The sequence below is a fragment of the Trachypithecus francoisi genome, unplaced genomic scaffold, assembly GCF_009764315.1.
Source record: "Trachypithecus francoisi isolate TF-2019V2 unplaced genomic scaffold, Tfra_2.0 Lachesis_group12, whole genome shotgun sequence".
Taxonomy (NCBI): domain Eukaryota; kingdom Metazoa; phylum Chordata; class Mammalia; order Primates; family Cercopithecidae; genus Trachypithecus; species Trachypithecus francoisi.
Window position 1 is genome coordinate 24,969,834 of NW_022681457.1, and position 14,311 is coordinate 24,984,144.

General features: G+C 36.6%; 1 protein-coding gene across 4 annotated transcripts in view; it reads left to right on the forward strand.

Annotated features, from left to right (window-relative positions):
• Window positions 1-14,311, forward strand: part of ALG6 (ALG6 alpha-1,3-glucosyltransferase) — a 69,587-nt gene that overhangs the window by 28,195 nt on the left and 27,081 nt on the right. For all 4 annotated transcript variants that reach the window (XM_033225136.1, XM_033225134.1, XM_033225137.1 and 1 more), the window contains 5 exons: window positions 47-131; window positions 5,302-5,391; window positions 7,482-7,570; window positions 9,364-9,446; window positions 10,107-10,171. In XM_033225136.1, the coding sequence (XP_033081027.1) occupies window positions 64-131; window positions 5,302-5,391; window positions 7,482-7,570; window positions 9,364-9,446; window positions 10,107-10,171 (395 nt within the window). In that variant the 5' untranslated portion in view covers window positions 47-63. The remainder of the gene's footprint in view (window positions 1-46; window positions 132-5,301; window positions 5,392-7,481; window positions 7,571-9,363; window positions 9,447-10,106; window positions 10,172-14,311) is intronic.

The window sequence follows — 14,311 nt, forward strand, 5'->3', positions numbered from 1 at the left end:
ATACTAAAGTACATTGTTGTTTTGCTCTTTTTACCTTTGATCTTAGGTGCTGGAAAACCGCCTATGTTCGGTGATTATGAAGCCCAGAGACACTGGCAAGAAATTACTTTTAATTTACCAGTCAAACAGTGGTATGATAATTTTAACTTGGTTTTCTTGTTTATCATAGTTAATATGGATTGTTTGAAAATATTTAAAAGGACAACACGCTATTTTCTTCATCTTGAACATCCTCATCTCTTGCATACTGGTGCCACATATGTATTGCCTTGCATTTTGTAGGCCTGTCTTGAAATTTGATAGTCCTGAAAGTTAGTTCATATACTTAGTTAGGTGGGCTATGATGCTGAACTAGAACGTTGATGATAAAACTCTGAATATCTATATGTCCTCTGGACATAAATTATGAAAGCACCATCATAGGCTAAAAACATTTCTTCCCTGTTCCCTCATCCACTGTTTCTCTCGCAAAAGATCACTATGATTGTAACTATAGATAAAAATAGAAGAGAGCTTTGGCCGTAGCTGATGGCTGAATTTGCAGAGCTGAAAAGGGGACCAAAGGGAGAAGCCTACAATAATAGGACTTGTTTTCAACTCTGAAAATTTCACGTATGTCCTTTTGGTTCACCTTTGAATACCCTGCATCTAGTATAGGGCATGGCACATTGTAGACCCTCAATAAAAATTTGTGGAAGGAATGAGTATTTAGGTGTTCGTTTTCTTTCTTTTTTTTTTTTTTTGAGACGGAGTGTCACTCTGTTGCCCAGGCTGGAGTGCAGTGGTGCGATCTCAGCTCACTGCAACCTCTGCCGCCCAGGTTCAAGCGATTCTTCTGCCTCAGCCTCCCAAGTAGCTGGGATTACAGGCACCTGCCACCATGCCTGGCTAATTTTTGTAGTTTTTAGTAGAGACTGGGTTTCATCATTTTGGCAAGGCTGGTTTTGAACTCCTAACCTTGTGATCCACCCACCTTGGCCTCCCAAAGTGTTGAGATTACAGGCGTGAGCCACCATGTGCGGCTTAGGCGTTCGTTTTCATATGGTCTCATTTCCGTAGCTTTCTCTTTGTATTATGAAGGAGGAGGTCAGCTCTACCCTTCATTGGTTTTATGATACAGTATAGCAAACCTTCTGTTTCTCAGAACTCAGAGAACTTTATAGAAAGTTTTGTTAATTACTATTGCTCTCTATCGTAATTGAGCAGTGGTGATTAACCTTAATTTTATATACAAGTCTACCTGAAGTATAAAATAGCAGTAGCTTAGTGGTAAAGAGTGTAGGTGCTAGAGTCAGACTGTCTGAGTTCAGATCCCAGCTCTGCTATTTATTAGCTGTGTGACCTTTGGCAAATTATTTAACTTTCTCAACCACAGTTTTATCACTTGTAGAGTGAAAATAATAGACTACATATTTCACTGGGTTATTGTGAGAACTGAATAAAATGATACATGTAAAGCACTTAGGCCAGTCCCTAGCATGTAATGAACTCTCAATAAATGTTAGCTGTGGTTATAGCATCAGAAATTCATGCCTGTGTCATTTTTATTGAACATATGCTGATAACAGTGATGACATCACTTATTGACTTACTAGATGGCTGGTAGGTTATTCTCTTAGAAACTGGCTATATAAACTGTTCATATTATATTGTTGACTGCTTTGGCTACTGCTTTTATATAGGCCCTTTATCAGAGAGTTTTATGCAAGAACTTAATATTGAGTTTTCTATTGATAGGTTGCCCCATTCCCTCATCAGAGTTTGGAGTGTTTCAATGGAAGAGGAACCCGAAACACTGTAAATGTCTCTTAGTAGGGGAATGATTAAATAAAATCTCTTTCTTATGTGCACATTTTTTCTAGGTAGATTCCTAGATGTGGAATCTCTAAAGTAACACCAGAATATCTCTTTCTACATACCCTGACCAACATTTAACAATACCAGACTTTTAAAATTGGCATTTCCTTGAGTAACTGTGACCTGAACATCTTTTAACATATTTATTGATAATTACATTTCTTTTCAAAATTTCTTGTTCATTTCTTTCCCCCGCATTTGTAATGGATGATCATTTTTGTAATGATTTATATGATTTTAAAATAGTTCTACTAATTTTCTATGCTGTGTGATGAATGACCCCCAAATGCTAATTGCTTAAACACACATTTATTATTGCAGTTTCTTTAGATCAGGAGTTTGGGCACAGCTTAGCTAGGTATTCTGCTCAGAATCTCAGAAGGCTATCATCCAGGTGTCAGCTGGGCTGCAGACTTATCAGAGGCTCAACTGGAGAAGGATCCATGGTCTAAGTTTCCTCAGCCTGTTGGCAGAATTAGTTTCCTTGTATTTTCAAGAGTGAGGGCTTCAGTTTCTTGTTGGGAGCCACTCTTGGCTCCTACAGCTCACATGCCATTTGTTGGTATGTGGCTTCTCCAACATGGCCATGCACTAAAACATGCCAGCTTGCTTCTTTCAAGTCAGTGAGAGGCATTCTGTCTGGTATATATGCTAGCAAGACAGAATCTTATGTATACGTGAAACAGAAGCACAAGAGTGATATCCTGTCACATTTACCATATTGTATTAGTTAGATGCAAGTCTCAGGTCTTGCCTACACTCAAGGGGAGGGGATTGTATGCATGCAGGGGTCTGAACACCAGGAGATGGTGTTCTCCATGGTGACATTAAAGTCTTTCTACCACAACAGTATTGTACACTTTAATCATTTTCCTCGTGTGTGTGTATGAGTGTATAAAAAGAAGTCTTTTTTCTGTTTGTTCTTGTCTTGTTCTTTAAATGGTGTCTGTTGTCTTATAAAACTTTATACATTTTGATATACGTAAGTTCTCTGAACTGTTCTTGCAACTTTTCTGTAACTTTGAAACTGTTTCAAGTTAAAAATTTTTTTCTTTAAATAAAAATACCAATTATGACTCTGTGGGTTGTTAGAGAAAACTACATCTTAAAGTTAATGGTAACACTCCTGAATGTAATTTTATAATTTGTGTGGCAGCCAGTTTTTTTTTTTTTACTTACTAAATATATAGAGATGTTCAGTGGGAAAATGCATTTCAATGTAGAAATCGTATTTAGACAACTTTTCAGGTATTAATATATCTAAAGTAAGGCCGGGTGCAGTGGCTCACGCTTATAATCCCAGCACTTTGGGAGACCAAGGCGGGCAGATCATGAGGTCAGGAGTTCGAGACCAGCCTGACCAACATGGAGAAACCCCATCTTTACTAAAAATACAAAATTAGCCGGGCATGGTGGCACATGCCTGTAATCCCAGCTATTCAGGAGGCTGAGGCAGGAGAATTGCTTGAACACAGGAGGCGGAGGTTGCAGTGAGCCGAGATTGCACCATTGCACTCTAGCCTGGGCAACAAGAGTGAAACTCTGTCTCAAAAAAAAAAAAAAAATTATATATGTAATAGTATATAAAGCAGGAGTATCAACTAATTGCTTTGTTCCTACTGATATATTTTGATGCTTTACATGAAACACTTTTAAGCTATCTTCTTTTATGCCTCTTTCTTCTACTTTATGAATTTCCATAAGAAAGGGGAGCACTGTTATAAACCCTGGATTTTTTTCCTCCTAATCCAACCAATCACTTTATTTTTAGTATATATCGTTGCATGCTTACAGCTTACTGTCAATGCCTCTTCTACTCATCTCCAGTGGATCTCAAGGTTAAACTAAATGAAAAAATAGGTTTTGTCTATTTTCAGAAGCTGAAAACCAAATCAAGTTGTATTGGACAAAATGTGATTCTTGAATTACTTGATGGTTTTCCATTGCTGTATCTATCTTAGTTGTTTTGTGGCTAGCAGCCAATTGGAACTACTATTGAGCACTTTGTGGCAGTCACTGACCTTACAGCTTTACTTGTTTAACTCAATGCTTCAACAGCTCTAAGGCTGATACAACAAAACTTTATGCTATGTAGTAACATGAATTTGGAAATGACACAATTGGTGCCTGTCTTCAGGTATCTCTGTCTAGACAAGTGGGTCCTTTGGTCTCCATTATTTGCCTGGCCCAGTTTCCCAGATTCAAGCTGCCAAAAGGGGCTCCAACTAACCCAGAGATTCTTAGACTCGCTGCTTCTTGGCTTCAAGTCCCAGCCAGACATGGAACCCAGGATTGTTCACGTGGATGTTTCTGGAGGGACAGTGGCCACCAGCTGTACCATACTGTGGTACTCTATGCACAGATGTCTTGGCTGTCTAGCATGCCTTGATAATTTTAATCCCCATCTCTTCTATACAAACCTATGTTTTATGTAGCCAACACTAAGAAGAGTAGACCTTCCAAAGATGATTAATAGGTTATTTGATGGGATCATGTTGAATGCTAATTTAAAGAAATATTTTTAATTCAAAAAGTAGGAGATTGTGACAGTGAGGAATTGTGACCCATTTGAAATAAGTTAGGCCAGGCATGGTGGCTCACACCTGTAATCCCAGCACTTTGGGAGGCCGAGGCGGGTGGATCACTTGAGGTCAGGAGTTCAAGACCAGCCTGGCCAACATGGTGAAACCCCGTCTATACTAAAAATACAAAAATTAGCCGGGCCTGGTGGTGGGTGCCTGTAATCAAAGCTACTTGGGAGGCTGAGGCAGAAGAATCGCTTTAAAAAAAAAAACCCAGGAGGCGGAAGTTGCAGTGAGCGGAGATCGCACCGCTGTACTCCAGCTTGGGTGACAGAGCAAGACTCCGTCTCAAAAAGAAATAAACTTATGAACAATGGTTATTTGTAGGTTATATAGTTTGGCTTCCACTGTTGTAAAGTATTCTTATGATTGAGAAAATAAATTGAAGAAGAAGCTGCCTAGTTATAAAGGACATGATTAAGAAATTATGTTAACTTAATTTTTATTCCTTGAGTCATGATAATTGTGTATAGTTCCTTCACATTCTGGCCAACCAGAGGAGCCTATCAATTTGTGGATGTTAGACCTAGTTGTCTTCCTAAAATTCAGAGAACCTTGCATGTAACGAGGCTCTCGTTACATGTTGGTTGAATTGATTACAAACAGTCCTATTCTTTTTGTTGTTGCATATTTTTGTTGTATAAGTGTTAGTCATTGATGAAGTCTACTAATAATAGGATGACAGTAAATCCCAGTTTGCCTAGGAGAGTCCTGGTTTGTGTCTATTGACATGGCTTAATTGTTAATAGCTTAATAATTAGTAAATTACATTATTAAGCTTAAATAAATGATGTTAAATTATAAGTCTACTTCTTGAATATTGACTAATGGAATGGTGCTTTCTTCTTTCTTTTTTTTTCAGGTATTTTAACAGCAGTGATAACAATTTACAGTACTGGGGACTGGATTACCCACCTCTTACAGCTTATCATAGTCTCCTATGTGCATATGTGTAAGTTTTTCTTTCTTAATGTAACTCTAAATTTTTATGCCCTTGGCAGATTTAGTAAGAAGCAGTGTGATGGGGCTTTCTTGACTAGAGGAGAGATTGCTTGTAGCTGCTATTGTATTTTTTTTTTTTTTTAATTTTTTTTGAGACGGAGTCTCGCTCCATAGCCCAGGCTGGAGTACAGTGGTGCAATCTTGGCTTACGGAAACCTCCACCTCCCAGGCTCAAGCAGTTCTCCTGCCTTGCCTCCTGAGTAGCTGGGACTATAGGCACCCGCCACCACGCCCGGCTAATTTTTGTATTTTTAGTAGAGATGGGGTTTCACCATGTTGGCCAGGCTGGTCTCAAACTCCTGACCTTAAGTGATATGCCCGCCTCAGCCTCCCAAAGTGCTGGGATTACAGGCATGAGCCACCGCACCCAGCCGCTGCTATTGTATATTACAAATGGGTTTTAAGATATAACTGTCGGCCGGGAATGGTGGCTCACACCTATTATCCCAGCACTGTGGGAGGCTGAGGTGGGTGGATCACGAGGTCAGGAGATTTAGACCATTCTGGCTAACGTGGTGAAACACCGTCTCTACTGAAAATACAAAAATTAGTCAGACATGGTAGCACACGCCTGTAGTCCCAGCTACTTGGGAGGCTGAGGCAGGAGAATCGCTTGAACCTGGGAGGCACAGGTTGCAGTGAACTGAGATCACGCCACTGTACTCTAGCCTGGGCAGCAGAGTGAGACGCCATCTCAAAAAAAAAAAAAAAAAAAGAACTATCAAAGTTTGAACATTTCTATAATTTTTTTGGAGGACATCTCTCAAGAAATGCAAAAAAACTAGTTTTGAAGTAGAGATGTTATCCATATGTGTGAACTACTGAAAAATTAATATGTGTTAGTTGTGTATAAGAACTTTTTTTTTCTGGAACAGCTCAAAGTAAATGAAAAATATAGATCCAAATGGTTACTGACTAATCTGTCAAGTTAGAAACTAGAATAACTATAGTGTTTCATTTGTGATTTAAGATCAAAATGGGAATTCCTCATCCTTTTAAAGAAATTGAATAGTTATAGAAGATAAAGAACTTCTGTTTTTGTAGAGACCCAGTTCTACTCTGTAGTGGTATTCCGTCTTAGATTTGAAGTGTGTCAGCAAAAATTTGAGGAACCTCTTATCTCGTGAACTCATCTTCCTTGTTTAATTTCAACTTTACAGCCGTGTGTCACTTCACGATGGGGATACATTCTGAGAAATGTATGGTTAGGTGATTTCATCATTGTGCAAACATCATAGAGGGTACTTTAGGAGGCAAAATGGTATAGCCTACTATATCTAGGCTCTATAGCATAGCCTGTTGTTCCTAGGCTACAAACCTGTATAGCATGTCACTGTACTGAATACTGTAGGCAGTTGTAACACAATGGTATTTGTATATTTAAACATACCAACACATAGCTAGAGTAAAAAATGGTAATATAATCTTATGGGATCATTGTCCTACATATGGTCCATTGTTGATTGAAATGTCGTTATGCAGTGTCATTATGAGTGTATTTCATATTTGCAAAAATAAGCTTCATTGAATTGAAAGTAAAGTCTCAAACAGCATTACAGTATTCAGGGTAATTGTGATATGGTTTAAAATTTCATTTATCTTTAAGAATTGTGTTTAGTTTTATGTAATGATTTATGATTATTATAACTGTTTATTGTAGCCAATTGTTATGATAACTAAAATATTATAGTTATAAACGTGATCCTCTGATCAACACTAGCATATTGCTTTTTACAAAGTGTGTGTTTAGTACATGAAATGTGACCTGCCAGATTGTTTTTACACTGGAAGAACTGTGAAGATAGGGCTTGTAGTTACACCTTACATAGTTTTGTTGGAAGATAAGCAATGCAGTTGCTTTTTTTATAGCTTAAGTCAGTTTCACATGATTAAATAGAGTAAAACTTAAGCATCGACTCTGTTGCTTTATAAGAGAAATGGCCAATTCTCAAAATATTAATAAATTCATACATCTTTAAATATCCTTATTGCTAAATGTTATGAGGAATGAAGTATCTGTATATATGCTTTGATTTGCAGGGCAAAGTTTATAAATCCAGACTGGATTGCTCTCCATACGTCACGTGGATTTGAGAGTCAGGCACATAAGCTCTTCATGCGTACAACAGGTAAAAGTGCAATGGTATTGGATGTAAAATTTGATTTTTAAAAATTTTTGGACAAACTAGTAAAGGCACTATTATTGTTCTTACTGACTTTAAAATTGTGCAATTACACATACACATATATTTGTATACATGATCCAAGACCAAATGTATATGTAAGTTAAAACATGAAAGAGTAGAAAGGAATAATTCTGGGTGCTTTACATTTTTTTATCTGACTTAATTCTTTGAACACCCAAGTGAGATAAATACTATTATTCTTACTTTAAGCTGAGGAAACTGAGTGAGGCACAGTTAAATGAAGCAAATAGCTTTACTTGAGGTCAGATAGCTATAAATTGAATCTTTAGTTTTTTAGGGTGTGCTTTAATATCCTAATTCTAAATCTCTTTCATTTTTTCTTAAAGCAAACCTTGCAGTTGTTATCTGCGTAGTTGTGCAGTTTCTAAATTCAATAATCCACTCAACAAATGTTTATTGAGCATCTGTGTGTGCTGTTGCAGGAGTCTGAAAGTAATAAGCTTAGATTTCTTTAAAAGCTTTACATGACTTATGCTTTAATGCTAGCTCAGTCCTTTTCCTTAATTAGTGTAAATGTAGTCAGAGTTTGTTCTCCTTACAATTCATCCAGTCATGGAATGTTAGGCCCAAGAGATAACCTGTTTTGCCCGTCTTTCCCTCTCCCACACCACTGCCCTTCCCCCTCCAATGCTTTAATCCTTTCTGAACCACGTACTCACCATGTGATAATTTGGCTTCTGAACCAACATCTATACTTGCAGGGAACTCACAACCTTTAGAGACAGTCTATTCTGTTTTCATAGAGCTCCAATCATTAAAAATGACCCTCCTAAATTGAACTGGCACCAGTCATTACAGATTCTGTTTTCCAGGATTACAGAGAACAAGTCTGATCCCTTATATCCCTAACATCCTACAGGAATTTGAAGTCACCTCTTCTCTAAGTTAAAGATTCCTATATACTTCAGCTTTTCCTTAGATGAGCAGTTTGTTGAATGTGATTATGGTTTTGAGGTCTCTGTCTGACCAGTCCTTTGGGTGTGTTCCAGTTTGTCAGTGTCGTCTTTAATGTGGCATTTGGAGCTGAACATATTGATAGATTGCAGACAGTTTACTGTCACTTACCTTTTTCTCAACACTATACTTAGTGAGGTATAAGAAAAAAATAAGCTCTTTAGACAGCTATGTTATACATCTGAAGAACTTATGTATGCATTTTTCTTTGTTCTAAAGGACTGCATGTTGAAAATTATGAATTGCTTTTCTTTTCTTTTCTTTTTTTTTAGTATTTTTTTTCAGTTTTCTCCTCACTTGGGTTTCTGAAGCTCTTTATATGCATTAATTAGCAGAAGTTTATATTTTTTCAATAAAGACTAACATTTTAAAAAGATTTTCTTACACATCACTACATTTCAGTTATTCTTTATGCTAGAAAATTTAGAGTATATAGATGGAGGAAAAAAATATTTCCTTGCTTTGAATATTTTTAATTTTTAAGTCCAAGTCAGAACAAAGAGAGAATGTTGGATACATCTGATTGATTAAATATGTGAATTTGTTAGAGAAAGTTAAGAGACTCCTTGGCAATACAGCAGTTGAAATTAGTCACAGCTGAAGGAACTGAAAAGGGCTGACTGTGTAAAGGACTTGTCCATAGTGGGGCAAGAACCTTGTGTTAATGAATTCTCAATCAGCGTTGGAGGAAGGGAGGCAGTTAATGGGTAGCTGTAAATCCTGATGGACTCATGTTTAAAATTATTTCCTTGTGTTTTCAGTTTTAATTGCTGATCTGCTGATTTACATACCTGCAGTGGTTTTGTACTGTTGTTGTTTAAAAGACATCTCAACTAAGAAAAAGGTAGGTTTTAAAGCAGCCTGATAGTTCATCTCTGAAATGTATTCTTTATTAGTCTAACTATGAAGTATAGACCTTAGGGAAGCCATGCTTTTGGAAAGAGAGTAATTAGGAATATTGTATCTTCTATCAATTTTCACTTCAAAAACATCAACTTATCTTACAGTAATTATTTTAGTGTACTACTAAGATATACTGAATTTTGGAAGTTACGTAGTACTGGACTGCATGCCATGCTGAATTTGTTACTTAACTGGTAAAGCTGAATTTTGAGCTGGCTTGTGAGATTGACCAAACTGAAAGGCATTTTGAAAAGTTGTTGTATATTCTCAATTCATAGTTATCAAATACTATTTTTGGTCATTTTAGATAGGTTAACATTAGATTGACTTCTCCAATTTGTATATCTGGAAGTACTTCCTCTGACAAAACCTTTTAGTGATTTTTTTTTTTTCCTTTTTATGGAAGTGTCCCATGTCACCTCCATGAAAACTTCATTGTCTAAAGAGTTGTTTTATAAAAATTGAATATTTTATAAAAAGAAAGTATAACACCTCTGGAAAAGGGGAACATTTGCTAATGTGTTAGATAAAAACCATGCTTTTACTCTGCTTGAATGTGTTAACAGATTACTTTCTTATCTCACAATATTTTTGTTTACAGATTGCTAATGCGTTATGCATCTTGCTGTATCCAGGCCTTATTCTTATAGACTATGGACATTTTCAGTATCCTTTACTAATGTAGAAATGAAGTCAGTTGCATATTACGAAATCTAGACTCAATGTGTACAATGCTGTCATCTAGTAATGTCTTATTTGATAGTGTGCTTATATGAACTATTTCACAATAATATAAAAAAATCTTCACTAAGCTTTTATTTGAAGAGTAAAGTACAGATTTATTAAAAGTAGAATTGCTTTTTCATATTGTTTCGCTTGGGAACAGAATGTTGGTAAATGATTAGCTCTTTCTGGGGAGGTGGCAAAAGAGTGCCAAGTATGGTTATACTCTTGTAATTCTAAAGTGTAAGATGTCTTCTATCCTTTGCAAATGCTGTCTGACATGAAAAAAGGAGAATGATCTCACAGTTTTATGAGTTTTAAAATATTTTTTTCTATCAGATAGTGGTAGCCAGAAGCTTCAGGAAACTAAAACTGAATAATCAAAATATGGCTTTTGTATGTGTATTTTTTGATGACTAAAATAAGGAACATTCAAACAAACAAAGCTTAGAGAATAAATTGATAAAAATCTGTATATATCTATCCAATTTGTCTTACAAGGTATCGAATATTATTACCTGTCTCCATCTCTCTTAAAGGAAAAAAAAGACGACATTACACAGCAACATGATTATTTAATTAATAGCTTTTCCTTTTGATGCCAGTCTTGTTTTAGTTATAATAAAACTAATAGGTATATCTGTCAAAGGACTTACAAATAAACGATATTCAAGTCTGTAGTTGTTTTTATCATATATTTTATATTCTGTCCACTTTACTAATTTAGTTTTTTAAAAATTTTGGCATTGCTTACGGGATCATGGCTATCAAATACTCTGATAATATCAAGAACAGTGATAGTGCCGGGCGCGGTGGCTCACGCCTGTAATTCCAGCACTTTGGGAGGCGGAGGCCGGCGGATCACGAGGTCAGGAGATCGAGACCACCCTGGCTAACACGGTGAAACCCCGTCTCTACTAAAAATACAAAAAATTAGCCGGGTGTGGTGGTGCGTGCCTGTAGTCCCAGCTACTCGGGGGAGGCTGAGGCAGGAGAATGGCATGAACCCAGGAGGCGGAGCTTGCAGTGAGCCGAGATGGTGCCACTGCACTCCAGCCTGGGTGACAAAGTGAGACTCTGTCTCAAAAAAAAAAAAAAAAGAACAGTGATAGAAAAGGAAAAAAAGTTATTTACCAGAGTTTTAAAACTATATTTACTTTGAAATATGACACTCATACAGAAAACTATGCAAAATATAAATGTGCAGCTCAGTGAGTTGGCAAAGTACCACTCATGTCAAGAAATAGAACATTACTAGTATCCAAAAACTACCCTTGTCCACCTCCCCATCCTTCTCCCTCCTCCTTTTCAAATGGTACCCCTGAACTAACTACTAACACTATAGTTTTCCCCTTTTTTGAATTTTATATAAAAGAGACAACACAGTAAGTATTGTTTTGTGTTTGATGTTTTGGGCTAAACATTTTGTTTATAAGATGTATTCATGTAGTCGTGTGTAGCTGCAGTTTGTTAAAAATCGGCGAAAGTGAATTCAGTATTCACTTTCATTGCTTTATAATATTCTGTTGCATGAATACATGTGATTTCTGTCACTGAGAAAGTAATTTGGGTTGTTTCCCGGTTTGGGCTATGATGAATAATGCTGCCATGAACATCTTATAAATATCTCCTTGTACACATATAAACATTCCTCTTATGAGTGGAATTGTTGCGTTATAAGGTGTGCACATGTCCATTTTTAGATAATGCCAAATTGTTTTTAAGCAGTGTGTACCAATTAAGACTCTCATAACAATGGTGTAAGAGTTCCGGATGCTCTACATCTTTATCAACTGTCAATGGTTTTTGTTTTAGCCATTCTGGAAAATTTGTAGTAGTATGTCCCCTGTGATTTGAATTAAAGTCTGAAAGCTTTCAGGCATATGTTACCTTGTAAGGATACATTTTTTTTCTTTTGAAATGGAGTTTCGCTCTTGTCCCCCATGCTGGAATGCAATGGCGTGATTTTGGCTCACTGCAACCTCCGCCTCCTGGGTTCAAGAGATACTCCTGCCTCAGCCTCCCAAGTAGCTGGGATTACAGGCATGCGCCACCACCCAAGTTAATTTTTGTATTTTTAGTAGAGATGGGGTTTCACTATGTTGGCCATGCTGGTCTCAAACTCCTGACCTCAAGTGATCCATCCACCTTGGCCTCCCAAAGTGCTGGGATTATAGGCATGAGCCACTGCACCCAGCTGTAAGGACACATTTTTAAATCATTATGTACCTTTCTCATTTGCAAAATGTGGATAATAGAAACTCTAACTTTGTAAGCTTAGTTTGAAAATTAAATGAATTAATATTTGTAAAACACTTAAGACAGTTCTTGGGAGATACTAAGCATTATATAGGCATTTGTTGCTGCTATTATCATTTTTATAATTTATTTGTGTGGTTCTGAAATTTTACAGTGATTTGTTTAGACACAGATGTTTTTCACAATTGTTTTGGATATCCAAACTGTATATGGGTCCATACATTTTGAAGACTCATGTTCTTCTGTTCTGCTAAATTCTGTTACATTATTTCTTTGATGATTTTCTCACTTTTTTCTTTCTTGAGTATATTAGTCAGATGTCTTTTGCATCTCTTTATCTTTTGTTTTATGGGTTGGATTATCTTGAATTTATCCCCAACACTTCTATCAAATTTCATTTGTTTTGTTAGGTGTGTTTTTAATTTCTAATTAGAATTTGCTACTTTTTTTTTTTTTTTTTTTTTTTTTTGGTAAAGTTCTTTACTGTTCCCTGAGTGATTTTAATTCTTTCAGGGTCATTTAGTTTCCCTTTCATTTTGATTCTTTTTCTGTGATAAGTTTTCTATAAATGTTTATTTGATCCTAGTGTATCTATTTTTATTTAAGAATAAGGCAAGAACACCTGCATATGACTTCTATATATCATTGGTCCACTCTAGGATCAGTGGGCAGCAAGCTGGCCACCACACACTGAGATGCTTACATGTCAGAATGTGGAGGGGTTTGCATTATAGTGCTAATAACCTCTACACTGGCTGCCCTGGATAGTTTAGTTTATTTTTTCAGAAAAATACACCCTCTTTTGTTGCCTTGGGGTAAATGTTTGGCTGCCAGATAATCTTTGTATGGGAGTGGGGTAAGATTTGACTTCTACCTCTAGGGATTTTCAGTTCATCTCTTGTTTTCTTCTGCATATACTACTCAAACACTGTAACCTACTTGGTGTTTCCAAAGTTCTCTAGGGTCTTGCAGGGTGGATTGACTTCTTGCTACCCTGAGTTTCCTCTGTGTATACTCTAAGCTGTGGCTTCCTTCATTCTATTTTATTTGTTATCACTTCTGTCTTCCAGAAATATGTTGAAATCTTTATCTAATATAAGAGATCCTCCCGTTCTCTTTATGGCTGTGAATTTATACTTTTTGTTTGTTTGTTTTTGTTTTCTTGCTCTCTTGCCCAAGCTGGAGTGCAGTGACATGATCATAGCTCATGGCAGCCTCAACTTCCTGGGCTCAAGCCGTCCTCCTGCCTCAGCTTCTCGAATAACTAGGACCCCAGGCTTGCACCACCACACTAAGATAATTAAAAATTTTTTTTGGTAGAGACGGGGTTTTGCCATGTTGCTCAGGCTGGTCTCAAACTCCTGGCTCAAGCAATCTTCCTGCCTTGGCCTTCCAAAGTGTCGGGTTTACAGGCGTGAGGCCACCACTCCTAGTCGAATTTATACTTTTAAATTCCTTTTCTTATTACTTTAAGAGTCTCTCAGGAAGGGGAGGAGGTAAACATTAGTGCCTAGCTCACCATTTTGAACTGAAAATCTAATTGTGATATTGTTTTAATTAACAGTGTTGTTAGTTGCTAATTAACTACATATATTACTTTATACTCTTAATACATATAATAGAGGAAGTGTAGTGATCTCAGTAAAGTTTTTTGTTAACTTGCTGTTGGATCATTGTTTTATTCTCTAGATTTTGGTATGTTATAATAATATTGTGAAGTAATCTAACAGAAACAAAACTATGTTTTAAATCTTCAGAGCTCTTTTAAACCAAAACAAATCCGTTGCTGTTTAGCAGTAGATTTAATGTATTTGATGCTATTAT